Source organism: Panicum virgatum, chromosome 1N (genome assembly GCF_016808335.1).
Source record: "Panicum virgatum strain AP13 chromosome 1N, P.virgatum_v5, whole genome shotgun sequence".
NCBI classification, from domain to species: domain Eukaryota; kingdom Viridiplantae; phylum Streptophyta; class Magnoliopsida; order Poales; family Poaceae; genus Panicum; species Panicum virgatum.
Window position 1 is genome coordinate 60,809,431 of NC_053145.1, and position 26,430 is coordinate 60,835,860.

Sequence of the window (26,430 nt, forward strand, 5' to 3'; positions counted from 1 at the left end):
GACGAAATGACCGGCCCGGTTGGAGTATTATGGACCGGTTCAAGCCTGAGATGAATACGGCGGGCCGAGCCGGCCGGTGGCGAGTATTACATTTTTACGGAGTACGTTTTTAGACTGGGTTTACGTAACGGAGATGTTTGGGGTTCAGAGTTTCAGACTTGAATATCTTCGTCAGAGTTTGCGCGAGGTCTGTTCGTAAAAAGAAAAACTGGGAGGTCTGTTCCATTCCACTATCCACAAACTTTGTGGTTGCGACTCAAAAGAGATGCGAGAGCCCTGAAGGCTGAAGCTGTATCGTGTCCGGTATAATTCAGTGTGCTGACCATGGCTGGTGTCTAACTTTGTCAGCATGGCACCGACTAATGCTTCCATTCATGCTGCTCTGAAAAAAGTGAGAAGGTGGATAAAACTAGGATACTCGAGTTTTCATGTGTTTGTAATTATGGAACATAAGATTATTACCATGATCCTGAGTCGAAATAAATTTACAGTGCCTTAAGGAATGTCTTTCATGGACCAATTGGACGTCTGTAGTCCAAGCAAGAAACTGTATAGGCGATACTGCTGCCTGTCATTGTTGCCTGAATGTACAGTTCAACAGATCCGCACCGTGTTTACTAGCAAATGACTTCTCTAAGCTTGACCCATTCCTAGTCTGTGTCAGTCTGTATTCAAGACTAGTGACCTCATGTATGTTTCGTGCGCCGGCAGAAGTCCATAGAGATACAGAAGAATAATCGACTCATTGTCATGATGCATAACTCAGGTACCTCTCTTGATTTTGATGGGGCACTGCAGAACAGAACTGTGGTACCTTGACGTTTGCATATTGGAGCTCTAACTTGTCACAGGCTCATAGCTGAATAGCCTGAAATTGAACTGATTGGGCCTCTTCCTGGGACTGAGAGTCAAGCTGTTAATGGTCTGGTATCCAGACCAAAGCCACACCAATCCGACTGCTAAATATGCTCACCATTCAAACCGCACCACACCAACCCATATTCCTCAAAAGCCGAATCAAATTAATCTGCTAGTGATTTGAAACCAAAACCGAACTGAACCGCACCACACCAAACCATATTCCTCTAGCCAAACAAATGAGCTACCTCGGGCTTTTGGGGCATCGATGGACCGGACAGTGCGCGGTGCCAGCGGCTGCTCGCCCTCGCCGTCGTTCTGCTCGTACAGAGAAAGGATAGGAAGTAGCGGATTGAAGTCTAGACCAAACCGACCCAATCTGATTTTCCAGTAAAACCAAACCAAATTAGACCACTTTAGAATGTTAAACCATTTCCCACTGAACCACAGCCAACCACAACGAGAACCAGACTGTTAGAACCGGTTGCAGTCCAAACCATTACCAGATTGAACTGAGAGTGACTGGTGCCAAATAGCCCACATCAAATGCATAAGAAATTTTCTGTGCAGAACTTCGTATCTGAAACATTAGCTTCCTATACAAGGTTCAGTTCTTTCAGACCTGACACTTCAATCGTCATCCGACGTTTTCATGATTAAAATGATTGGTGTGGCAATCTCTACTGTCCATTGACAACCTGAAAATGCCTTGATGCACCCAAGAATCCTCTTCTTTTGATTTCCCTTTTTGCAAAGGCGGTGAAAAGGGAAAAGGTGACGAGGCATAATGAAGAAAGGAGGCATATATATGAAGAACCATGTAAGTAGTAGACACCTGATGATACTGTCTTCTGAAACTCTGAACTCTGAAAATGCAAGCCTCCTGGTGACTTGAATCAAAGAATAGATGAGAATTTTTCAGGCTTAATCTTAGCACAACAGGAGTTGTCAGAGCGACTTAATTTTATGCAAAAACTTTTCATTGTCGTGTGATATTTTGTCAGAATTTTTGGCTCATGAAAACTATCTGCCGCTCTTTAATAAAAAATAGCACTGTGATGATTCAAAGTTTTTAGTACGCAGTGTTCGATGCTCAATGCTGATGCTCACTGTTGACGCCTTTTACGGGCCAACACACGATCGCGCTAGATCGCGCGACGCGAGGAGTAGCTCCTTGCAGCACCTCCTGCGTGGAGCGGTCAGACCGGTCGCCGTGCAGAACGGCGACGATCCTACGAACGCTTGCCCGGGAGGGACCCCGTCGGGGCAAGCGCGTGTAGGGTTGCCCTAGACTCGGCAGGCCAGCTAGGGCGTCCTCAAACGCCATGGAGACGAGAGAAGAACAGCATGTCGAGGTTGGAAAAGTAGGGTAAAGGTAAAAAGATAAAAGATAAAAGATATGTTTTTGATAGATTCGATTGGGTTCTCTCTTCAATCGGCCGTGACACTTTATATTTATAGGGTGGGGAAGACTTACCCCGCAAGAAATCCTGCTTACAGATCTAAATCTATTAAGAACTCTAATTGTACTCGGACTCCTCCTAGACCGGTCGGACCTACCGGTCAGACCGGTTGGTCATGCCAGACCGTCTACAGACACCTAGATCGGTCAGACCGCCTGGACACACCGGTCAGACCGGTCTGTTCAGGTTACTGCCAATTTTGATTGTCAACACTCACTATGTCGACAATATCAGCAGCTATGGATCGTGTGATGAATTCAGCACCAGTATCGAAGTACAAAGCCATGAGTGGGGTAATGAACTGAATCGCAACTTGGTAGACTACCTCTTCACGAGCACTAAGATGACCTTATCTGCGGTATACAGGGTTTACTTCAGTCTTCTACGAGTGTCATCTTACTGTTGGTTTTCGGAAGAGGTCATGCTTCACTAGTCCAATGCATTAAGAAGTCTATTTCTGCAATTCGGAGAGCTACTGTAAGGAAAATGGCCCCATTAGGCCATTGTTTGTGATTTTGGTGATTGAGTAACAACATAATCAATGGAACTAATGTGTTTGTTAAATAAACAATAATAGATCTCAGGGATGAAGTAAAAAGGCTAAACAAAACAAAACACGAAGAAAGAACTCAAAAAAACGTTGAATTAGACAAGTTCTGCAGAAACAGTGGCACCGGATGCACCGGTGACACTTCGCCGGTCTAACCGGTTGGCATCGGATACACCAGTGCTCTACCACCGGTGTAATGGGCCGAGCAATGCCCAGCCAAAGAGGAGAAGTTCAAGTAGCACCGGATGAACCGATGGTGCTATTTGGGGCATCGGTGCAACCACCATACCATCACTCAAAGAGCATGTCAAGCAGCCGAGGAGAAGTTCTTCAGCACCGGTTACACCGGTGGTCACCGGAGCAAGGCACCGGTGCAACACTGCGACAGCTGCAGGAGAGAGAAGCTGCACCGGATGCACCGGTGACAAGGCACCGGTCTAACCGGTGATTGCCACGTCGGCTGTCAGAAGGCCAACGGATAGTGCAGAACTGGGAGTGACCGAATACACTGGTGCCCTACCACCAGTCTATCTGGTGCCCTCGCAGAAAAGTGGCCAATGGCTCTCAACGGCTCTATCCACTTGGTGGCCTATATATATGGGTTCCCCCGTCCATTTAAAATTTGCTAGAGTTCAAGAAAGTCACAAACACACCCAAAAACATCTCCAAGCCATCCAAGAGCTTAGTGTTCATATTTTTAGCCTTTAGCACACTTTGAGAGTATTGTGTAAAGAATAACTCTTTAGTGAGTGAGATTGCAAGGCCTTGCGCCTTTGTGCTGTGGTTCTTGAGTGAACCAAAAGAAGATTTCGGTGCGCCGGCACCTTGGAGCTTTGAAGGCTCGCCGGCACATCATCGACTCTCCGACTTGGTGTGGAACGGCGACGACAATCTTTGTGCGGGGGACGTGGAAATCCCCATCCTTTGTGGAGAAGCTCCTTAGTGCAACTCGGGGCCAAGGTGACCGTGATTGTATTCACGGAAGAGACTTGGTGGCCGAGAAGCAATACTCTTTGTGAGTGCTTCAACAACGTGGATGTAGGTGTGTCTTTGTGGCTAACCGAACCACGGGATAAACACCCGTGTCGAGAGTTTGCTTTTTCCTATCCTGCTCTTTAAGCTTCCGCATTTCATACTAGTAATTTGTGTGTCTTTACTTTCATAGAGTATTTTTTTGATAGGAAATGTTATATGTTGCTAAACTTTTTTGGAATAGAGGTTTCACACTAGAACAAGCATAGTTGCATATCTATGTAGCATGTTCTAGTTTAATATAGTGCAAATAGTTGGAGTCATAGGTCTAAATTTTTAGTTTGCCTAATTCATCTCCTTCCTCTTTTAAACTAGAGCGCGTTCGGATCGCTTTCAGCTACACAGACTGGCTGTGAACGTGTGTGGCTGTGAATTCAGTTTCGTTAGACACGCTGATTTTCTGCAATTCGTAGACACGCTGGCTGTGAATGGCTCTGTCCATTTGTGCCCGGAAGCATCTGTCCGTGCCCATCTATTCTCTGATTCCTGAATAATTTATTGTAATCCGTGGATGTCAACAAAGGCTGCGCGGGTGTAATATCACGATCGAGCGCGCATATATGATTTGACATTTACAGTGTTGCTAGAAGTCCTCCGGGTTAACTGTTGGCTCTTCCGTCAGCGTGTCAAACTGCTGCTGACAGTTTGTGTTTTCTCATCCTGCTGTGTGTTTTCTTCAGTTTCGTCAGACCAGTGGTAGTGCACTGTCGTGAGATGTTAGCATCGGATGCCCAGTGCAGCGCAGCTCCATCATTTCCAGCCGGATGCCGCTGACTGACAGAAAATCACCATTTGTATGCTCCCTAATGATGTGCATTTGGATCTGTAAACCATGCATCCTCTGATTCTGAACCTCTCGAGCTCGTCTCAGCCTGTCAGGCATGCATCTCTGTTCTTATCCACGAGGAATCAAAATCAAGCTCGATCAGCTCGGATCCACACGCAAAAAGATGCCGCCAACTGACGCGCCTAAGCCCGGCCTGGCGGATCCCAATATCCCATACATATGTCTGAGAGAGAGAACGAAGAGTGCGATCAATCCAAACCGCGACACCTGCATGCAGCTGCCAGCCCTCTGGATCGCCAACTCTAAAGCCGTCTGCTCTTCCGAAACGGCAGGCGGATGGGTCCAATCCAGTTGGTAAAAGCAAAGCTAGCGACTCCTGCAACCACGTCCACGTCCCGTCATCACTCGCCACTTGCCGAGAACACCACGCGCCGATGGCGATTCCGTGATCCCCTGTCGCGCGTAAGACCAGCACCCGCACTTGCACTGTCGCCGTCGTCGAGCCCCACCGGCGCAGGCGCCCTTCTCGTCCTCGAGAGACCTATCCGTAAGAGTGAATTCCTTTGAGAGGTTTGGAAAACCTGAGAGGTCAAGTTGACAAGTACCTTGACATTATATATTGTGATGAGTGATTGTCGTGATGACTTGGAGGTTTTGGCATGTTAGCTTGATTTTGGCTTGTGTTTGTGTCATGCTAACCGTTGTGTGTGCGTTTTGTTTATATTCTTGTGTTTCCTTCTTGAGTGCCTGTTTTGAGTGTTAGGTGTTGACGGGTGGTCAACACGTGGAGTGGACTAACCGTGGTGTAGTCGCGACACTGTGGAGATTGCGCCGTGCGCTTGGTCTTTGGATTGCAGGTACACGGGCGTCGAGTGTCGACGGAGAGCTGCCGTGGAGGTGCTGTGGCCGATGGATCGTGCGGTGGACGGCGGTGAAGGGCAGCCGGGACCGGAGCTCGGACCGGGCGGCGGCTGTGGCGTCCACTCCTGGATCGAGGGCGCAAGCGGCGACGGAAGGCGGGTTTCTTGGTTTGCGCCACAAAACCAAAGAGGCGGACGGCTGTCGAAGACGCCAAGTCGTGGAGGCACGAGCGTCGGTCTTGGGACTGACGGAGGCGACGGGCGTCGACGGCGTCTAGGGCCTCGCTGCGGGCGAGGAGGTGACGGGTGTCGGGCGGCGTCTAGGGCCGTCAGAAGGCCGAGGCGGGAACGGCGTCTAGGGCCACGGCGTGGAGGCGGGAATCTTCCCGCGCGTGAGGTTTTGTCGGTTTTCTCAAAACCGGTCACCTACCCGGTTTTCGCGGACCCTTCAAAACCGTGGACCAGATCTTCATCAAGATGGCGGCATCGTGGAGAAGACTTCGTTGCGAAGAAAGAACCTCAGCCGTCAGATGAGATCGTGTACAGGGGGAATCTGCAGACCAACCGGTCTGTCCGGTCCCTGGCACCGGTCTGACCGGTCTAACCAACCGGTCTGACCGGTCTCCGCGGGTATAAATACCCCTTCACTTGTATTAGGTTAGTTGCGGCTGGGTATTCTGTTCGTGGGTCATTTTGTTCCTCCCAGGCCGCCGCCTCTGTGTCTCTCATCGTTCCTCTCTTTAGAGTAGGATTTGATTATGGATTTGTGAGACTTTGTATTGGATTTGATTGGGAAAGGAGGCCCTATCCTCCTTGTGCCCTCTGGGCTTTTGAATCAATCCAATTCCGTCCCTCTTGTGCTCTTTGGTGATGGATTTTCATTTTGTTTTTGATGCACATGATCGAGACGGTTCTTTGAGCTCTTTGTAGTGATTCCCATGCTTCTAGCCTCGTGCCCAACCTTCTGGAATTTCTAGCTTTTCAGAATTGAAGTTCTTGAGTTTTTTAGAAAACCCCAATCCTTCTTGATCTCTCCTCGAATTCTCAAGATTCTTTGATCTTTAGGACGAGATCTCTTGGGGATATGTTCATGGGGTAGATGCGAAGCTTCCCTCCAAGTTTCGTTGGATTTGGACTTCGTTTGCTCGAGATTTGACATTTGGAGCCTTGTTGGCGGGTTGTCTGGAGCGACCGGTCTGACCGGTCTGAGTAACCGGTCTGGAATTTGAATTCCCAGCCCGATCGGTCTGACCGGTCTGTGCAACCGGTCTGACCGGTCTCTGCAGTCCAGTTCTGCGATTTGCATTGTGTTGGTTTTTTGCTTCCGCGCAGCTACCTAGGGCTTTTCACTGGGAGATAGCTAGTCCATAGCTACTCTCTCATATCCTAGGTTCAAGGGTTTGCGATGATTTTGGGATATAGTTTGACGGATCGATTTCGGAAGAAATTTTGATCGGCTCCCATTCACCCCCCCCCTCTGGTCGCCGGTTTCGGTCCTTCAATTGGTATCAGAGCTTGGTTGAGATTTTCAGTACCTTAACCGGTTCGAAAACCACTTGGCGACGTTTGTGGGAGTTTTGGCTTTGGGCTTTTTGTTTTGAGTCTTGGTTGCGCTAACCCTAACCATGCCTTTACGTTGGCACCAAGCTCTTCTCTTTTTGCATCCTTGTCTCTAGGTTTGAGTGGTGAAGTGATGACTTCGGGAGATGACCAAAAGATGAGGAGTGAGCTTGAAATGGAGCTGAAGACTGATAAGGAGTTGAGTGCGAAGGAGCAAGAGATGGCCTTGCTGACGCTCTTGTTTGAGAAGCAACAAGAACCAGAAGAACTCAAGGACAAGCTTCTCAAGATGAGCCGAAGCTGTCTTGCTCAAGGTATACTTAGCCTGTTCACTCGTCTTTGTGCGCATGATGAGCATAGTGATGAGCTCATAAGAAAGATCGATAGACTTGAGGATTCTATTGCATCTTCTTCATGTGACTCTTGTGAATGTTTGCATGACAATCTTGTTGAGTCTCATGAGCTTTGTGATGCTTTACATAGAAAAGTTGGGAAGTTAAAAGATTCTTGCTCTAGGCTTAGATGTGGGCTTGTTTATTGGAAATCTCGTGCTTTAGCTCCATGCCTTGATTGTGTAGCCTTGCATAGGAAAAATGATGAACTGTGTTCCTTGCTTGCTTGTGCTAGATCTGAACATGAGCTTTTAGAGAAGAACCTTATCTCTAGCTTAGACCAATTAGAACATGCTAAGGCTTTGATTGTTGCCTCACATGTTGATCTTGATGTTGCTAGAGATGAGATTGCTTTGTTGCATTCCGTAGCTTCCTTGCCAGATGATGTTGATGATCATGCCATGCTTGATAAGGATGATTTGGATATGTTGCTTGCATGTGACTTTGAGCATGATCATTTACACAATAATTTCTTGTCTAGCCTTGATACTATTGAACATGCTAAGGCTTTGCTTGATGTGTTGCATGATAATCATGATGCTGCTAGACATGAGGTTTCTTTGGTGCATTCTATTGCCTCTCTACCATGTGTTTGTTGCGATTCTTTGAATGCTAAGTTTGATGAGCTTAAGTTTGTCTACAACACATGTGTAGCTGATCTTGAGCATGCTAGGGCTGAGATTGATAAGATGAGATGTAGGCCCAGCTGTTGCTCTTTTGCTGATGTTGCTTGTCAGACCTCTTGTGCTTCAGATTCTTTGCATGATGTTGATGCCTCTTTTGGTGTTATTTCTTGCACATCGTGTTTTGATTTGAAAGTTGAGGTTATGGCTTTGGAGATCTTGCGTGATGATATGAGCGCTGAGTTGGTTGCGCACAAGGATATGAGTGCCAACCTTGAGAAGGAAGTTGACCTCTTGCGTACCACTTATGCCGAGTACATCGAAAAGGAAATGGAGAACTTGAGAAATGCTCCATGTGGTACTTGTGATCATCTCAAATATCAAAATGAGGTTTTGGTCACAACATGCAAGGGTCTTTGTGTTCAGTTCCTTGGTTCTCACACTTATCTCCACTCTGCTGCTGGCTTTTCTTTCCCCTTGCCACCAAAGTTAGATTCTCATGTTGAGAGTGAATCCATGGACAAGAGCACTTGTGGTGTGGCTAAGGATAGCTCTTCCATAGCTAGTCCTAAGCCGTGTGTTGAGTCGGGTGATGTCCAAGGGAATTCACATGGCAATGGTGCTACTTCCATATTCGGGACTCAGATTCCCAAACCAAAATTCAAGTGCACTTTTTGCAAGAATGATGGACATACATTCGATTTCTGCTTCCGCCGTGTCAAACATGAGCGAAGAGTTCGAGCTAAGGTTTTTAGGAAGTCTCGTGGCTTATCCCATGGCACGAGCATTCCTAGTGCGGGCACTAAGTTTCAGGCTAGTGCTCCTTGCGCTAAGTCCCAAGGGATCTCTCACTTGTCTGAGAATGGTGTGCCTCCTTCTAGACCTTTGTACCATTGCACTTTTTGTGAGAGAGATGGGCATCAAGATAGCTTTTGCTATAGGCGTGCCAAATGCATCCGTCGTGCTCGGGTTTCTAGGCCGTTGGATGTTCATTGCCCTTCTCATGGCATGAACACTTGTGAGCCTTCTGAGAAGCAGTGTGCTAGCTCTAGTGAGGTAAGCCAGGGTACGTGTGTGGGTGAGCCTCAAAAGACCTTGGATGGTCATTGTCTCTTTTTAGGTGGTGACTCTCGTTTTCCTCGAGTTTCTCCTGTGAGACATAACTCCAAGGATGTTTTAAAAACTATTTTGAACCCGCATTTGCATCATGCTAATCCTCGCATTATATCTATGCTTCTCGTGATCATGTGGCCAAGTCTTGGGTTCCCAAGTACATACTCGCTAACCCTTCGGGATCCAAGACTCGGGCTTCTTCTTCCTCTCTTTTGTAGGTGAGAGGACGCAGATGGAGAACATGTGCTCCACAGTTCTTGATCCTTTGCAAGGTAGATCAATACAAGATGGTTCTCCATGCCGGTTGATGACCCTATGGATCTTTGTATCATTTGTATATTCATGAGCTTTTACTCCCTTGTTCTTTGTGTTTCCCTGTTTGATACCTTTTCAGGTTAGTTGTACTTGCTAGGTTTTGCCTTGTTTGTGGTTTAGCCACTTTTTATGTTAGCTTGTGTGACCTTCTAGTTTTGCTTGCTAGTTGTGTCTTTGCTACTTGTGATAGGCTAGTCGTGTTTGTGTTTGTGTGTGAATCACATGAACTTCATACCGTGCTTTGCTGCCTTGTCTCTTCAATTGGCTTCAGGCTTGTGCATTGATATGTTTTTCATGTGATATCATTTTCCTTGAAGGCTTTGTTTCGCTTTTGCCTATGTTCCTAAGTTTGCTTGCTTGAGTTTTATCTTTGTCTAGTCTTGCTACTTTGCTTCATGCTTTGAGTGCCTTAGGATTGTTCTAGGGGTATCTTTTGTCTTGGTATCTACCTAGATTTTTCGATTGGTATCTCTATGTTTGTGTAGTCTGACTAACGTCTAACCATATGCTTGAGCTTGTTTTCTCTTGGTACTTGGCTTCTTCTTGTTGGTGTCTAGCTTTGTCTTGTGCTAGGTCGCAGTCTGTTGAGGGGGAGCTCTACCCCAAGTTGATGACCGTGATCCGGAGCTACTGCGCCGGCTGTAGGCTCTGGCCCCTTCTGCTTCGACTACCTCAGCTCAGGAGGACGATCCAGTACCACTACTTCCACTTCGATCGTTCACCTCTACAAGAACTTGTTCGAGCAGAAGGTGGACCCGCTGAGGACGCAGGGGAGGTGACCTCGAGCTTGCTATGCTCTAGGTCCAGCGGGATCTTCATCGAGGTATGTAAGTGTTTGACTTGTACGATTTCTTCCCAGGATAGACTTGTGGTTTTCTGATTGCTACCTTTTCATGATACTCAGTTGGATCCATTTTGGTCTAGTCCTGTGTGTCTTTGAGCCTATGTATTTGCTGAGTGCTTCATTTGCTTAACTTTTGGCTTGTCTTTGTCTTTCTCTTAGTTTTAGCTTGATTAGTTGCATTGTACATATGCATTGTACATGTTTGCATTTTGCATTGCTTCACTGCACTAGCATTCTTGTATACACTGTTATGATCTTCTAGTGCTTGCTAGTGTAGTTTCTTAGACTTGATCATGTATAGCTTGCTCCACAGTATATGTCATATCATCTGAGTTAAGCTTTTTGATTTGAAAATCTGAAAACTCGGTCACCCTGTCTTGGCTACTAGCATGATAGGATGTATTGATGTGCTTTGCTATCTCATTCATGCTAGTGTGGCTTGTATTCTTTGACATGAGCTAAAAATTGTTAAATTTATTCAAAATATGTCTGAAATGAAATGAAAAGATCCAGGTGCGATTGCTTGTCGCACTGATCGAGCTTTCGGGACGGCTCACATATCACTAGTGAGAACCCGGGCAAGGCTGTGCATGACTGAAGCGAGTGCCTTAAGCTTCTGACTGCCTTTGGCATAGGCTTGGCCTCGTTGCTAAGTAAAGCATGACAAACTTTCAACCCCTGGCAAATTCACTTGCTTGATAAGTTTTGATATGCATAATTAATTCGTGATAAAATACAATGGCTGTTTTGGATCACCTTGTATGAGTTTGACTAGCACTACTTTCTTTCTCCTACTTGCTGTTGCTAGATCATGGGTGATGCTTTTATATTTTGATGAACTGAACTTGCTAGCTCTAGACTTGATTGATATATCCTGTTGAGCTAGATTCAGTTCCTATTTATGAAGCACACATGCATGTCACTCGATGATCATATCCTTGTATGCCTGAATGTTTCACGTACACCCTCTGCACAGCATTCATTGCATAGCATGCTTTGATGGGGAGTAGGCATTCAGGTTGAGCATTTATCCAGGGGGAGTTGACAGATTGAGTGATGCACTCATGGGGAGTTGTGCATATTGTGAGAGGTTAAGCATTTTGGGGGAGTTTGAGCTTTTGCATGCTCTCGCATCGGTTGTGTTGAGCCTTTGCCTCTTTCTGGAGGAACCGGTGCTTTGCCATTGCATGACTGAGCCCTGCCTCTTTCTTGAGGGGTCATGCTTTGTTGATCGGTTGCGTAGAGCCGTTGCCCATGTCTTTGGGGACCGATTTTTGGCTTTGGTTTGTCTCATTCCATGTGATCCTTCTTGACTTTTCTTTGGCTTTTGATCATTTGGATGAGATTTTCGGGTTTTTGCACTTCAAACCATTTCTTTGTGCTTGATTCGTGTCAAGTCACTCATCAAGGGGGAGAAATGTTCCAAACCATGTCAATAAATACCTTGGTTTGCTTGGTGATGAGTGATTGACAATGGTTTGCTTGGTGATGAGTGATTGACAACGCTTGTCAAAATTGGTTTGAGTGTTTTGCTTCTTGGGTCTTTCGAAGATGTCCTTTGACTCCTTGGCGGTGTTGAGCTGTGATCTTTTTCTTTTGGAGCCAAACAGTTTTTCTGTGGAGTCTTCTAGATCCTTGCTCATGTCAAGTGGCCTTGTTCTTAGCTTTTATCTAGCTTTTGGGCACTCGCTTGGGTTGTTCTCGCTTTCATGTCATCTTTTCGACAATGCACTCATCAAGGGGGAGATTGAGAGGTCAAGTTGACAAGTACCTTGACCTCATATATTGTGATGAGTTATTGTCGTGATGACTTGGAGGTTTTGGCGTGTTAGCTTGATTTTGGCTTGTGTTTGTGTCAGGCTAACTGCTGTGTGTGCGTTTTGTTTATGTTCTTGTGTTTCCTTCTTGAGTGCCTGTTTTGAGTGTTAGGTGTTGACGGGTGGTCAACACGTGGAGTGGACTAACCGTGGTGTAGTCGCGACTCTGTGGAGATTGCGCCATGCGCTTGGTCTTTGGATTGCAGGTACACGGGTGTCGAGTGTCGACGGGGAGCTGCCGTGGAGGTGCTGTGGCCGATGGACCGTGCGGTGGACGGCGGTGAAGGGCAGCCGGGACCGGAGCTCAGACCGGGCAGCAGCTGTGGCATCCACTCCTGGATCGAGGGCGCAAGCGGCGACGGAAGGCGGGTTTCTTGGTTTGCGCCACAAAACCAAGGAGGCGGACGGCGGTCGAAGACGCCAAGTCGTGGAGGCACGGGCGTCGGTCTCGGGACTGACGGAGGCGACGGGCGTCGACGGCGTCTAGCGCCTCGCTGCGGGCGAAGTAGTGACGGGTGTCGGGCGGCGTCTAGGGCCATCAGAAGGCCGAGGCGGGAACGACGTCTAGGGCCACGGCGTGGAGGAGGGAATCTTCCCGCGCGTGAGGTTTTGGCGGTTTTCTCAAAACCGGCCACCTACCCGGGTTTCGCGGACCCTTCAAAACCGTGGACCAGATCTTCATCAAGATGGCGGCATCATGGAGAAGACTTCATTGCGAAGAAAGAACCTCAGCCGTCAGATGAGATCGTGTACAGGGGGAATTTGCAGACCAACCGGTCTGACCGGTCCCTGGCATCGGTCTGACCGGTCTAACCAACCGGTCTGACCGGTCCATGGAACTGGTCTGACCGGTCTCCGCGGGTATAAATACCCCTTCACTTATATTAGGTTAGTTGCGGCTGGGTATTCTGTTCGTGGGTCATTTTGTTCCTCCCAGGCCGCCGCCTCTGTGTCTCCCTCCCTGTTCCTCTCTTTAGAATAGGATTTGATTATGGATTTGTGAGACTTTGTATTGGATTTGATTGGGAAAGGAGGTCCTATCCTCCTTGTGCCCTCTGGGCTTTTGAATCAATCCAATTCCGTCCCTCTTGTGCTCTTTGGTGATGGATTTTCATTTTGTTTTTGATGCACATGATCGAGACGGTTCTTTGAGCTCTTTGTAGTGATTCCCGTGCTTCTATCCTCGTGCCCAACCTTCTGGAATTGCTAGCTTTTCAGAATTGAAGTTATTGAGTTTTTGAGAAAACCCCAATCCTTCTTGATCTCTCCTCGAATTCTCAAGATTCTTTGATCTTTAGGATGAGATCTCTTGGGGATATGTTCATGGGGTAGATGCGAAGCTTCCCTCCAAGTTTCGTTGGATTTGGACTTCGTTTTCTCGAGATTTGACATTTGGAGCCTTGTTGGCGGGCTGTCTGGAGCGACCGGTCTGACCGGTCTGAGTAACCGGTCTGGAATTTGAATTCCCAGCCCGACCGGTCTGACCGGTCTGTGCAACCGGTCTGACCGGTCTCTGCAGTCCAGTTCTGCGATTTGCATCGTGTTGGTTTTTTGCTTCCGCGCAGCTACCTAGGGCTTTTCACTAGGAGATAGCTAGTCCATAGCTACTCTCTCATATCCTAGGTTTCAGGGTTTGCGGTGATTTTGGGATATAGACCGACAGATCGATTTCGAAAGAAATTTTGATCGGCTCCCATTCACCCCTCTGGTCGCCGGTTTCGGCCCTTCAAAACCTATCCACAAGATCGCCCCCCGGCCCGGACAAGGCCGCCAGCGACACGCCCATCAGCGGCATCTACACTCACTGTGTATCCTGATATCCTTTGGTGTCTCTTGCTCCGTATTTCCCTGTGAAAGCAGTAGTCCATCATGCTTGCCGTGTCGTTGCCGCATTGATGAGTGCAGCCGGAGATGGATGGACGAACAACTGCTGGTGCCGCCACGTCACGTGCGCGAGGGACGCCGGGTCCGCGTACGCGTAGAGATACCATCGGTCTGGATAGGAGTAGGGCTAGCCGTGGAGAAGGACGGCGGCCGCCGGCCGGTCAAGCGGATCCGGCCGGGTCCCCTCCGGATACGCGTGCGTCGTCGCCGTCGTTTACTGTTTCCGTCCTCTCCCCGGGCACTCGGGCCGGCAACAGAGCGATCCGATTGAATGCGAGGCGACAACGAAGGGGGCATCGTCGAATCGAGCCATGGAAATGATGAGTGCACGGCGGTGGGCAGTGCAAGTTGAGAGGTCGCGGGCGGGGGACGGTAAGGGTAAAGCTATAGCATGACAGGCGCTGCTCGGCCGGCGCGGCCGCCGGCGGCGAGGAGGGATCGAGTTGCTTTCGATCACCTGCTGGTAGCCGTCGCTGCACCCGCGCGTCCGCGTATCGATCGATCGTGTTCGCACTCGCGAGTCACGGTCTACAATGATATGATGGGGTGGGAGCCATGGTCACGTGACCATTTTGGAATTTTTCTTGCCGATCCATGCATGGCGACGTTGATTTATCTATTGGCCTATTGGCTGCATGCGAATGCTTAGCTACTAGATAGCTCCCTCAGCATTGCGACCTGCCGTTGGGACGATCTGTCGAGTGGTTTGTCAGGTTGACCAAGGAGTTTTTTTTCCTGCCTGTTTCAGAAATTAAATTTCTTGCTAACATCATTTTGCTAATGCTTGTTAGTTAAAAAAAAAAGAGAATTTCATTTCATGCCAAATTTAAGAGAGGTCATTATTAGAAGTATGTGGAGTAGAGATGCAGAACGCGAGAGAGAGAGAGAGCAAACTACTAATGTACTCCGTAGTGACATACAGTACGCTTCTGAATTCTGAACAGTCATGATCCTTGTTGAAAATTAATGGCGCAGATTCTGGCCGTACGCAGCAGCGACACAGCCTTGAATCTGGGCCTAAATTTGTCACAGGTCTGCCATTCTGGTCCGACCACAGCACAGCTCCTTTGGATGATTGGTTACAGTCCAACTGTGGCAATCCAGATGTACGGAGACCGCATTCTGGTGAACAACAATGAGGCACCGTTTGGAGGGCTTCTGGAGCGGCTCCACGAGCGGCTTCTGGTGAAGCTCTTCCAAACGTTTGTTTTGTAATCGGCTTCACGTGTGAAGTCGGTCCTGAAGCCATCGGCGGCTTACACAGGCAAGGTGAAGCCATGAAATCGTGGCTTTACGCGGCTTACACATCAATCTAACAAGTGAAGCTGTTTTGCCAAACATTTTCTAAAACAGCTCTAACTCCACCAGAGAAGCCACTCCATCTGAGGAGCCGGAGCTGTTTTTGGAAGAGCCGGAGCCCTGCCAAACAGGCCCTAAATATGATCTCAAAAACATCTTACATTCATATATTCCATTCACAGGAAAAAAAACTCTTTTTTGGGGGTAAGATCAAGAAAAAAAATACTGTCTCAACGAGAATTGAACAATTTCCGTAGAGGACGCAATCATCTCATTGCAGTAATACGAAAAGACAGCTGCGAATCCACATCCACATTTCACAGTTCTGGTGATGTTCAGTTCTGTAGAAACTCTAATCAGTTTCACTCTCGTCGCCACTATATCAGACTCTCAGTCAAGTAGCCTTGAGACACAAATCAGGATGTGTTTTCCTCCAAGGGACCACGGACGACGGCGGGACGCTTTTGTTGCAAATTTGCAATACTGCGAACACTGCCCCTACTCCACGCCCATATTTCCTTGCCAGTATCTTGCGCATATTCAGTTGTAGCTTTTTTTTTGTAAAGAAAATTCTTTATTCCGTGTTCAGTTGTAGCTTGCATACAAAAGCTTTCATGAGACCTCGTCAGCCTTGTTGCATTCAGTTTTTCATGGGGAGGGGATGGCGACACTGATCGCGAAGACTCAGAAGTGCATGCGCGGCATGCTGGATGTAAATTGTCGGCAGTGCCTTGTGATCTTGGCTACTATCCATGGCCATCTCTCAAGCCCATACCTTCCCCACCCCTTTTTCACTCCCACAGCATCTGCATTCCTCCCATGCATACTCATTTGGATGGGGAGCAGTCAATGGATAAGGAGTAGCAAGGGATCAAGGAAAAGAAAAATGCATGTGATCTTCAATTTGGCACCATGTATGTTATTCATGATTCATGAGCTACACCAAGCATGCATGACTCTTTCAGCAATTTTTTTGGGACTCTTTCAGCATTAGTTCCTCTTGAAGGTGTAGACAGGCAGATGGCTACGGAAAGCAGCATGGAAGGATTGCACGTACACTTTTACTCCATGGAAGCCATGGCCTGTTTGGTCCACAGTATCTGTCATAAAATTGAGATCTTATGAGAGTGATAGAGCTTTCATATCTTTCGAAATTTATGTAGATATTAAAAAAAAGCGACGTATGTCAACAAGTTGCCTCCTACTAATCCGTACTACGGAGCTAAATGGACTATTTGTTTTGAGGAATGGAAATTTTGGATCAAAACAGGTGTATGGTATTTGTGAGCTTATTACTTCTACCATCCACTGTCACCCTTGAGTCGATCTTAACCATTTGATCAAAGTTTGCCTGAGCCCATCAGGACTTCTTAGTTATCTTGATATTTTATTATTTTATTATTTTCTTATTTCAAGACTACTATTTTTTTTACCATTGTACCGTGAGGTAGCGTGTTCGAAAAAGAAAAGGCAGAGCCAGTAAAATTCCCAAAGCAAACATGCATATGAGCAACAAGTAGGGCAGGAGGAATTATTAAGTTGAACTAGTGGCCATCCTTGTCGATGATAACCAATGCTTGGCCATGCTTTCTGCGGTTCCGATCCCTGACCTTGCTGATCATTAGCTCTTTGCAGGATGCGCCCCATTTGCCATCAATTCCAGATCGAGATGAGCTCAAACCTGCAGCAAGGCGTCATGCATGCAATGATGCAAGCTTAGGACTCGTAGGCTTCTGCTGTGATTGACCCAAGGATTGGACGCAAGGTGCTTGTGTCGGTCAAAAGGATGGTGCTCTGCTTTGCTGAGTTTTTTTTTTTTCCAGAGTAGCTCAGTGTTCACTATTGGGTATCTAGGGGGAAAAACTGGCTTGAACCTGAATAACTTTCATTCTGATGCACATGGACATGGACAGCTTTCACTCCGCCTACATGACTTGCATCCCAATGGACACAGATTCTGCAGATCTGATTTGGTCCAAACAACAATATTATTGGGAGAGAGTGGCGGTCCAGCTTGTCAGAACAAGAGGGAGCAGCGGCCACAGCAGGCAACTTCCCCATTCCCTGCTCAACAGCGGCAGCACACCTCGCATCTTTATTGGCCTCCAGGGCCACACAGACACATTGGCGCCGCAGAGACACTGCTAGCTAGCACAGTTTGAGTAGTGGAGTCTGCAAAAATTTGCTGAGACACTCCCAGTCGTTTCGGTCACTCTCTTCCATCGGATAGAGATTAGAGTGTGAGGTGTAGGGCCTGTGCCCTGCTCCATGGTTGTGTTTAGTTCCCCCAACTTCCTCCAAAATTTCCAAAATTCCCATCACATTGAATCATTAAATGTACCAAAAGATGCATGCATGGAGTATAAAATGTAGATAAACAAAATAACTAATTTCACAGTTTAGATGTATATTTCGAGACGAATCTTTTGAGCCTAGTTACCCTATGGTAGGATAATATTTACCATAAACAAACGAAAAAGTACTACAGTTCGCTACAGTGCCAATTTTACAGTATTTCGCAGGATCTAAACACAGCCCATGTTGTTCTATGGTGGTATGATGCTGTTCCAGCAGAGCCTTTCGATTCCATCTCCATCATTTGACCACGGAAACAAAGGTGAGTCCAGGCTCCACACACGCAGAGAAGCGTGCCACTGTAAACCGGTCACTGTGAACAGTCCCAACTCAAGCTTCAGGTCTGCAAAATTTTGTGATAAAAATGCGAAATGAACAGTCCCATGCATGTGAAAATCTTGTGAATTCACTTAAATGCTGAAGGAATCTGAAGCCTGCCCGTTCTGCCCCGGAGCAGAGGCCAGAGGGGCCCTGGACCCTGGTCACCTGGAGCACCTTCTCCAATTCGCCTGTTTCCATGGCTTGTGGTTGTTGGGGTCGCACGTCTTCCCTTCCCCGACCGGACCATGCTAGGGGATGTGCTCTCTGCCTCACCTCGCCTCTGACCTCCGCCATGACACACTTGAGAACATGGCTTTCTGAATCCGGTGCTATGGTCTATGGAAGAGACGAAACCACATGATATTTGACCAAAAGATAAGTACCTTACAGCTACTAGTTCACTGCTCACCCGACCTTCAGACGCCGACCCTTTTGTTCTCATTGTTCCAAAGCGGGGTTTTCTTTCTCTGTTTTTTTTCCTTTTGGGTTTATGTGGTGATGAGGTTGTGGATGCATGACTATTTGCCCAATATGATTCAAATCCTAATAGTATGACAGCAAAGTTAACATGCATGGCAGTGTCCATACTTCGTTGTGCAGAGAACAAGATTTCTGTTATCTGAAATATTTTTGCCTTGCTCCATACCCCTGCCCTCACGCTTTACTTTCGCGCTTGTCTCACCTCAAAGGTGACTTCATGGCAACTTAGTCTGCCTTGATCTATAGTGCTGGCAAAGCTCTTTCGAGATACTCCCTCTATTCCAAATTATTAATCCTTTTTAGTTTTTTAGGTGCATATTTTTTTATATGCATATAGATATATGTTATATCTATGTAAATAGTAAAATCTATATATCCAGAAAAGTAAAAACGATTAATAATTTTGGATGGAGGGAGTACATGCTTTCTCGTGTGTGAGAAAAATTCCTTCGGGCTAATTTAGCATGATTTTCATGTGGCGCTTTGCCCTTTGTTGAACCTGTAATTTTTGGCTTAATTAGCAGACACTTAGCAATGATGTGAGATAGGTAAACTTTAGGGAAAAAAGTTGCGAGATGATACCATGAATGTGCAGGTTTTTAAACATGATTCCTTTACTTCTCTGAAGGACCCTGGTTTTTACAAGACAAGTTGGAGCAAGCATGGACGCTGTCGCCAGAGATAGGCTAGCCATCACCAGCGCATTGTTTCCTTTTACGAAGACTCCATTTGGGGTCTGATGCGGGCATCAAGGAGACAGCGAGGATCTGTGTGCTCACGGATGATAGGATGATCCCCCACTAATGATAAGAATTTCTATATGAAAAAAAAAGATAGAAAGTTGTGCGACATATGGTCCATGCCTAAGGCCTCCTCCAGTGGAGGGCGAAGTCGCTAGCGAAACTAGTTTTTTAATCGTTGAATAGCCCAGAATTCCTCTCGCTAGCGCTAAGTACTCGCTAGCGAGAACGATCTCTCCCTCACATGCACGTGACTCGAGGTGCTGCTGCTGCTGTGCCGTCCTGCGACGTCGCTAGTTCTAGCTACAATTACTGGAGGAGGCCTAAGTTTGTGGGAGGAGAGAAGCAAACGTACCAGCACTAGCACCTCATTAAAGTGATCACTGTAGCACGACGACTCAGAGAGAGAGAGAGAGAGAGAGAGAGAGAGAGAGTCATGCTGTGGTAGCTGTGTAAATCAGGGTTGGCAAGTGTGGTTTGCTCCCCGGTGGTGGACTGGTGGCCTGCCCTCACAAGTCGCAACCGGCCGATGGCAGAGCGATCAAAAGTGGAAGCTAGCAAGCAAGAAAAGGAAACGCTACCTCCTTCTCCATCCATCCACTTTCTAGATTCTAGTCGCTCTCTTCTTCAGCTACCATAGCTTGCTTGAAAATAAAGTGCATGCGTGCAGCTAGCTCCTCCCAGCATGCAGTGAACCCATCTTGATCATCACTGATAAGAAGCGAGTGAAGGAATCCAAGCAAGCTGTTAGCTCATACAAGGGGTGCCAGGGTTGGAGCCCAGCAGCCCAGGCATCTGCCATAAGCCTCCGGTGCTTGTTCAAGACAGAAGGCGTGTCCGTCGAGCTGCTGACTGGCCGGCCGCCGCGGCTGGAATGGAGGAGCAGCTGAGCCCGCTGGCCGTGACGCACCTGCTGCAGCACACGCTGCGCAGCCTCTGCGCCCACGACGACGCGCAGTGGGTGTACGCCGTCTTCTGGCGGATCCTCCCCAGGAACTACCCGCCCCCCAAGTGAGTCCTCCTCGAACTCCGCCTCGCCGTGGTCGTCGTCGATCTTCCTCGAGCGAGCATGCGATCGATCCGCGCTTGGTTCTTGTCGTCGTCCTCGACGAACGCGGCATCTAATTCGTTTACCCACCGCGCTGTTCAGATGGGATCTCCATGGCGGCATCTACGACCGGACCAGAGGGAACAGGAGGAACTGGTACGGCCTGATGATGAGACCAACCAAGCTATTTCTTATTATTATTCCTCTCCAATTTTCTTATATATCTATGGATCGATCGGTTTGCGTTTGCTTGCACACGTGATCCCTACTACCTGGGAGTGCAACGTCCAGGATCCTGGCATGGGAGGATGGGTTCTGCAACTTCGCGGCGTCTGGCTGTGACCACGAGGGCACAGCTGCTCCTGCCACCGCCTACACGGAGCGCGCCGCCGGGCAGGAGGCCAACCAGCAGCAGGGCCTGCAGCCGGAGCTCTTCTTCAAGATGTCCCACGACATCTACAACTACGGCGAAGGGTATGTATTGTAGGCCACGCGCGCAAGGCTTGCTAGCTAGCTGCGGCGGCAACAACTAGCTACTCCATCAGCCGCAGCTAGCTCTGACTAAACACGGCTTTGATTTGATCACGTGCTAATCAGCTAGCGAGCTTATTAGCCGGGCCCGTTGTGTGGTGATGCGTTGCAGGTTGATAGGGAAAGTGGCAGCCGACCACAGCCACAAGTGGGTGTTCCAGGAGGCTCAGCCGCCGCAGGAGCACGAGATCAACCTCATCTCCTCATGGAGCAACCCTGCCGATTTTGTAAGCGTCTAGCTCTCCGATCCTCAGCCAGCACATAACTAGCTAGTGAACACTTCTGTTTTTTGTCTGCCTGTGTGCGGTTGGTTTGCAGCATCCGAGGACCTGGGAGGCCCAGTTCCAGTCTGGTATCAAGGTATAGTAGAGCCCCGTAGCTAAATAAAACTCCCATTTGATTGAGAAAAAAGAACAGAGAGAGAGAGAGAGAGAGAGAGCTCATCGGCATGCCAAAGCTGACCACGCACGTCTTTCGTCGCCATCTCTCTTGCAGACCATTGCTCTGATCGCCGTCAGAGAAGGCGTCGTGCAGCTCGGCTCCTTGAAGAAGGTACCCTGATCGACACTGTGTGGCTTGGTACATCCAGCAGCAGCTTAGCTTGTTTGCATTGCATGTATAGATGTCCATTCGGACCGCCCTGTAATACCCCGGATACTCCGGGAACGTGCCCGGATACTCCGGACCGCCCACGTCCTTATCCTATCCCGAGCTGCCTGCTCCCGTCCTCATCTCTCTCGTTCAGCTCTCGCTTCTCCCTTCAGCCCGAGCTCGAGCTGAGCCCCCGCTCTCACCGCCCCGGCCATCTTCGACCGTCGTTCGTCCATTTCCTTCCGCGAGAGCCTCCCCAACCATGTTCTGCACCTCCACGAGCCTTGCTCGAGCCTTCTCCGGCGGGAATCGACGGCCCTACCGCCGACCGCCATGGGAGCACCGCCCGAGCTCCGCCACTTCGCGTCGATCCGCTTCTCCGGTCCTCCTCCACCCAAATCGACCATGCGAATGGATTCCTAGTGAGCTCCTCCACCTTCCCCACCCCTTTCACGGCCCTTTCTCCGCCGCTCCGTGCGCCGCGCACGCCGCCATTCACCATGGGTGCGCGAGGTTGGCTATTGTTTAGGTATACCCGGAAACTCTGGATATACATCCGGATTCTCCGGACTAGGGATCCCGGAAACTCCGGACAATTATCCGGAAACTCCGGACATTGTGTCCGGAGAATCTGGGGTAAAACCCGGAGTCTCCGGTGGTTGGTTTCTAATTTTTGTTATTTCAGCGAAAACTACAGGTTGCCTAATAAATCAAGGAAAAATGGTAAAAATACAAAGTTAGTTTTGTTAGATTGGTTACATCTGTATCTACAAGGGAAAAATGTTTGTTCTTGCGAAGTGTCCTTTTTGCCCATAGTAGAGTTTAAGTGGTGTTTAGACTCATTTAATTAGTTTCGGCAAATCTGTTAGTCCAAAAATTATGAAACCGAGGCAGTGGTTTAGTTTAGGCATGTGTAGTCCACTATACAAGTTTCCGGCCTAGAAAATATAGTTGAGGTGTTAGTGAATTCTTCATGTGTTGGTTTATTTGGAAATTAAAGAATAGTTTACAATTAAGAAGAATCAGGTTAAATTAAATTAGAGAGCTAAACCAGTGTTATATGACATAGTTAGGGTTTATTTTCGGCCAGCCGGTCTGATCGGTGCTTGGACCAGTCTGACCGGTATGGGTCTGGAGACTCCGGGTTTGTAGTGGTTTAGCTACTCCGAGTTTATGTCCGAATATTCCGGGCTTGGGAGTCCGGATACTCCGAGAATATGTCCGGATACTCCGGATTTTTGGTCTCGAGTCGCACACAGGCCAGACCGGTCTGACCGGTTTGGTATACCGGTCTGACCGATAGTAGTAGGGCTGACAGTCATAATTATATGAGAATCGTAGCGTTTATACTCGGTCAATAGTTGCTTCGTGTTTGTGAAATTATATCCGCATTATTTATATGCATGTACATTAATTGGCATTTCATAAGCATTCGTATAGAATACGTGGTGAGAACGTCGACTACAGATGGATCGTGAAGCTCAGGATCGGTGAAGCATGATTGAGAGGGGATTCGTGAAGACCCGGCCCAATGGTCGGAAGGGCCCAAGACCTTGTTAATATTAACACTAACTTAGTGTTACCCTCAGGCAAGCCCCGGTGCATGCCCTATTATTTCAAATTTATGACACCTATATATATTTATATTACTTGTGCATTAGGTTTAGGAATTATTTGGAACTCTAGTTGCATGATCCATAGGTTTCCTGGAGTTATACTAGTATGAATAGGACGATATAAATGCTATGCTTAATAAGATCTCGGTAGAAGTCGAGTGATTTCTGGTCACTCGCGAGATATAGGATATTTCGTTATTTTGAGTAAATGGAATATTGGAATAGGTTGGAGAAGGAAAAGAAATTGGAGACCGGGCGGGGAAAGGCTAGCCCCGTCTGTGTCGGTTAAGGACCGTTCGTTGTCTGGCCCTGTGATCGAGTTTGAATTGTACTAGCCGCATGACGAGAGTAGGAGGTAGTCGAAACCGGTAAGCCGAGTACTGCCTTGCTTCGAAAGTATAGGAACCCGCACCCAACTCTTGGGGTGGTCGAGTAGTCGCAGAAAATTGGGGATGCATCTGTTTACTTTTGGTGGTCTCACGTTGAGCTCGGCTGACCATATGTCGTTGGGCTGGTTCCTGTAGTTCGAGGCGGGGAGGGGAATGGTTGGTGCGTGTGGTCCGACGGGGCATACGCGTGCCGTGTTGGTTAGGTTCACCTTGCAAGGTTAAAGCGGATCGATTCGCCGTCAGTCGCTCTCGGATATGAGCACCTTGATCGCAGCACCGCATCATAGTAATGCTATATGGAATTTAAGTGATGATTGGAAATGATTATCATGAATTATTACTCTATGTTTGTTACGATTGCTTAGCAGGCGCAAATACTAGTTGATGATTTTATCATATAGAATTTGGAGCTAAAAATGGAAAAAAACAAAGACTCATTTTATAATTTTTTCCTGCAAAATTAACCACCAGCTAGAAAGCCTTACATGTCTAGATATATGGGCTAAGTTATACCCACTGGTCGGATAAGTCTTGCTGAGTATTAGTTGCTCAGGGTTTGTTGTTTACCCTATTTCAGGAATAGGAGCTAACTAGATTTTACATCGGTGGGCTCGATGTTGCGCCTTGTCTTCACGTCTCGGTAGTTCTCGACTTATTTAGTTTATTTTACCTATTCTCTTGTAAAAATGCTCTGTAAGTTAGATTCTCTTCCGCTGCTATCTTTTCTTTTGAAAAATTTAAATTTTAAGCTATTTTGTAAAATTTTTAATATTATTATTTTACTATTTTTGTAAGATTTTATCGTGCTGGTACCTTCTGCGCTCGCCTTCGTGTGAGACTTTTGGTGTGTTTCGATCGGCCTGCGGGTTAGAAACAGCCTGTCAAGTTACACTTAATTAAGCTAATACGGCTGATGCGTTCAGATGATGGCGGTTACGCTTAATTAAGTATTTTAACTCGGTGGGTCTGTCACACGCCCGGCCCGACCCGAGCCCGAGCCCGAGCCCGCCCTGGCCCGCCTTTCACCGGGTCGTGCCTGGCCCGGCCCTATGTCTCACCGTGCCGGGCCGGACTAGCCCACGGGCTGTAGTGACGGCCCAGGCACGGGCCCACGGGCTCATTTCCGTGTCGGGCCGCCCGAAAAGCCTGCTAGTCGGAGCGCCGGCCGTGCCGCCCGCTGGCCGTCACGGCGTCGCCGCATCCACCGGCTGCGCGTGCTGGCCGCCGCCGCAGTGCCGGCCGCGCCTACTGCAACGCGCCTGCACGCCGGCCGTGCCTGCCGCGCCCGCTGGCCGCCGCTCGCCCGAGCTCGGAGGGAGCGGAGCTTCCGACCGGCGCTGGAGGTGGAGGAGAGGAGGGGGAGCTGCGCCGGAGCCCGGAGGTGGAGATCTGGGGGAGCAGCGCCGGAGGGGGTTGGGGGAGCGGGCGACGGGGGCGAGCGGCGCTAGTGATTGAGCGGCGTCGGAGGTGGGGGAGAGAAGGGGGAGCAGCGTCGAAGGGAGTTGGGGGAGGCGGGCAGCGGGCGACGGGGCGCTGTGGGGGCGTGGGGCGGTCGGCGGCGCCGCGGCGGAAGACGCGAAGTGCGGGACCGCGGGGCGGCGGGCGGAGGGACTAGAGCCTGGAGGAGGGAGGCGGTGGGGAACTGAGGCGGCGGAAGACTTGTTGGGCTGGGGGATTTTTTTTGTTGGGCCGGGGGATGGGAGGGGATTACATGGGCTGTTAGGGGGAAGGCGGGCCGCCATCGGGCCGGCCTCTTTGTTTCGTGCCGGGCCGTGGCAGCCCGGGCACGGTGCAGGCCGGGCAAAAAAACCGGGCTTCCGGGCGGGCTCTCGGGCTGCGGGCTGCATGGACATCTATAATTGCATGCATGCACGGCATGACGCGGTATGACGCGCATGCTGACGTGTGCGTGAGATCACGATCTTGTGGTGCTTCTACTACGTACTGTTTGTGTTTGACGAATTGCCGCGCCCGTGTTCGATCGGGCTGCACACCGGCGCACGCATGCAGGTGGCGGAGGACCTGAGCTACGTGGTGATGCTGCGCCGGAAGTTCGGGTACCTGGAGAGCATCCCGGGGGTGCTGCTTCCGCACCCGTCGTCGGCCGCGTTCCCGGCGGCCGGGTGCGTCGGCGGCGGCCCCGCGGATGCGGCCTGCGGCTGGCCGCCGGCCGGCCTCGTAGTGCCGCAGATGGACCTCTGCTACGACCCCTACGGCGGCGGCCAGGCCACAACCGCGGCGCAGATGTACATCGTGCCGTCGATGAGCAGCCTGGAGGCGCTGCTGTCGAAGCTGCCCTCCGTCGACCCCGCGTCGGCCGCCGGCGACATGGCCAAGCACGAGGCGGACGCCGCGGACCGCGGCGAGTGCCACGGCGCCGGCGCGGTCGACGTGGCCGCGGGGAGCGGCGGTGTCGCCGCCGCCACAGCGTCCTACTACGTCAACGTGGCCAGCAAGCCCGGCGAGGGCTTCTAGTCCGTCCCCGTCTCCTCTCCGTCCGTCCCTAGTCGGCGCGCGCGTGATGCAGTGCATGGGCCGGCCGGTCAGCTAAGCTAGTTGCGCGTAGGCGTCAGGCCGGGCAGGCGGGCGTGGTAGTTAGTTGCGGTGTCCCTTTTCCGGGGAGGCCGCTGCATCGCATGATTGCTCGGCGCGGAGCCAATCATGCGCCGTGCTGTACGTGTGCCCGTGCCGTACCTCGACGTACGCACGGCACGTACGTGTACCCGGCCCGTCGATCGATCGCTCGGTCGGACCGTTGGTTGTTGTAAGATCGATCGATCGACAGGGATAGTGATCGGCCGGGCTATTGAATGTGTGCGTGTACGTGTTAGGTGAAGCAGTGCTAGCATCGGTGCATCACCCAGTTCAGGGACATGGATGCTGCACCGTACCACTGATGAGTCGTGTCGTGACCATCCTATAATAGTTTGTGTGCGTTTCGGTGATGATCCGACGCTTCAGA

The 26,430-nt window shown here is 49.3% G+C and overlaps 1 protein-coding gene across 3 annotated transcripts; it reads left to right on the plus strand.

Annotated features, from left to right (window-relative positions):
* The first annotated feature begins 19,536 nt into the window (after window positions 1-19,536).
* On the plus strand, window positions 19,537-26,430 carry LOC120657214 (protein RICE SALT SENSITIVE 3-like). 3 transcript variants are annotated; one of them, XM_039935488.1, is made up of 7 exons: window positions 19,537-20,304; window positions 20,444-20,497; window positions 20,633-20,815; window positions 20,985-21,099; window positions 21,191-21,232; window positions 21,368-21,424; window positions 21,637-22,319. In XM_039935488.1, the coding sequence occupies exons 1-7, from the start codon at window positions 20,168-20,170 to the stop codon at window positions 22,312-22,314; spliced, it is 1,266 nt and encodes a 421-aa protein (XP_039791422.1). In that variant the 5' UTR covers window positions 19,537-20,167; the 3' UTR covers window positions 22,315-22,319. The 3 variants fall into 3 exon arrangements, with proteins under 3 accessions (XP_039791422.1, XP_039791424.1, XP_039791423.1); XM_039935489.1 differs by lacking the exon at window positions 21,637-22,319 and adding an exon at window positions 25,479-26,430 and having other exon boundaries at window positions 19,559-20,304; XM_039935490.1 differs by lacking the exons at window positions 21,191-21,232; window positions 21,368-21,424; window positions 21,637-22,319 and adding an exon at window positions 25,479-26,430 and having other exon boundaries at window positions 19,552-20,304.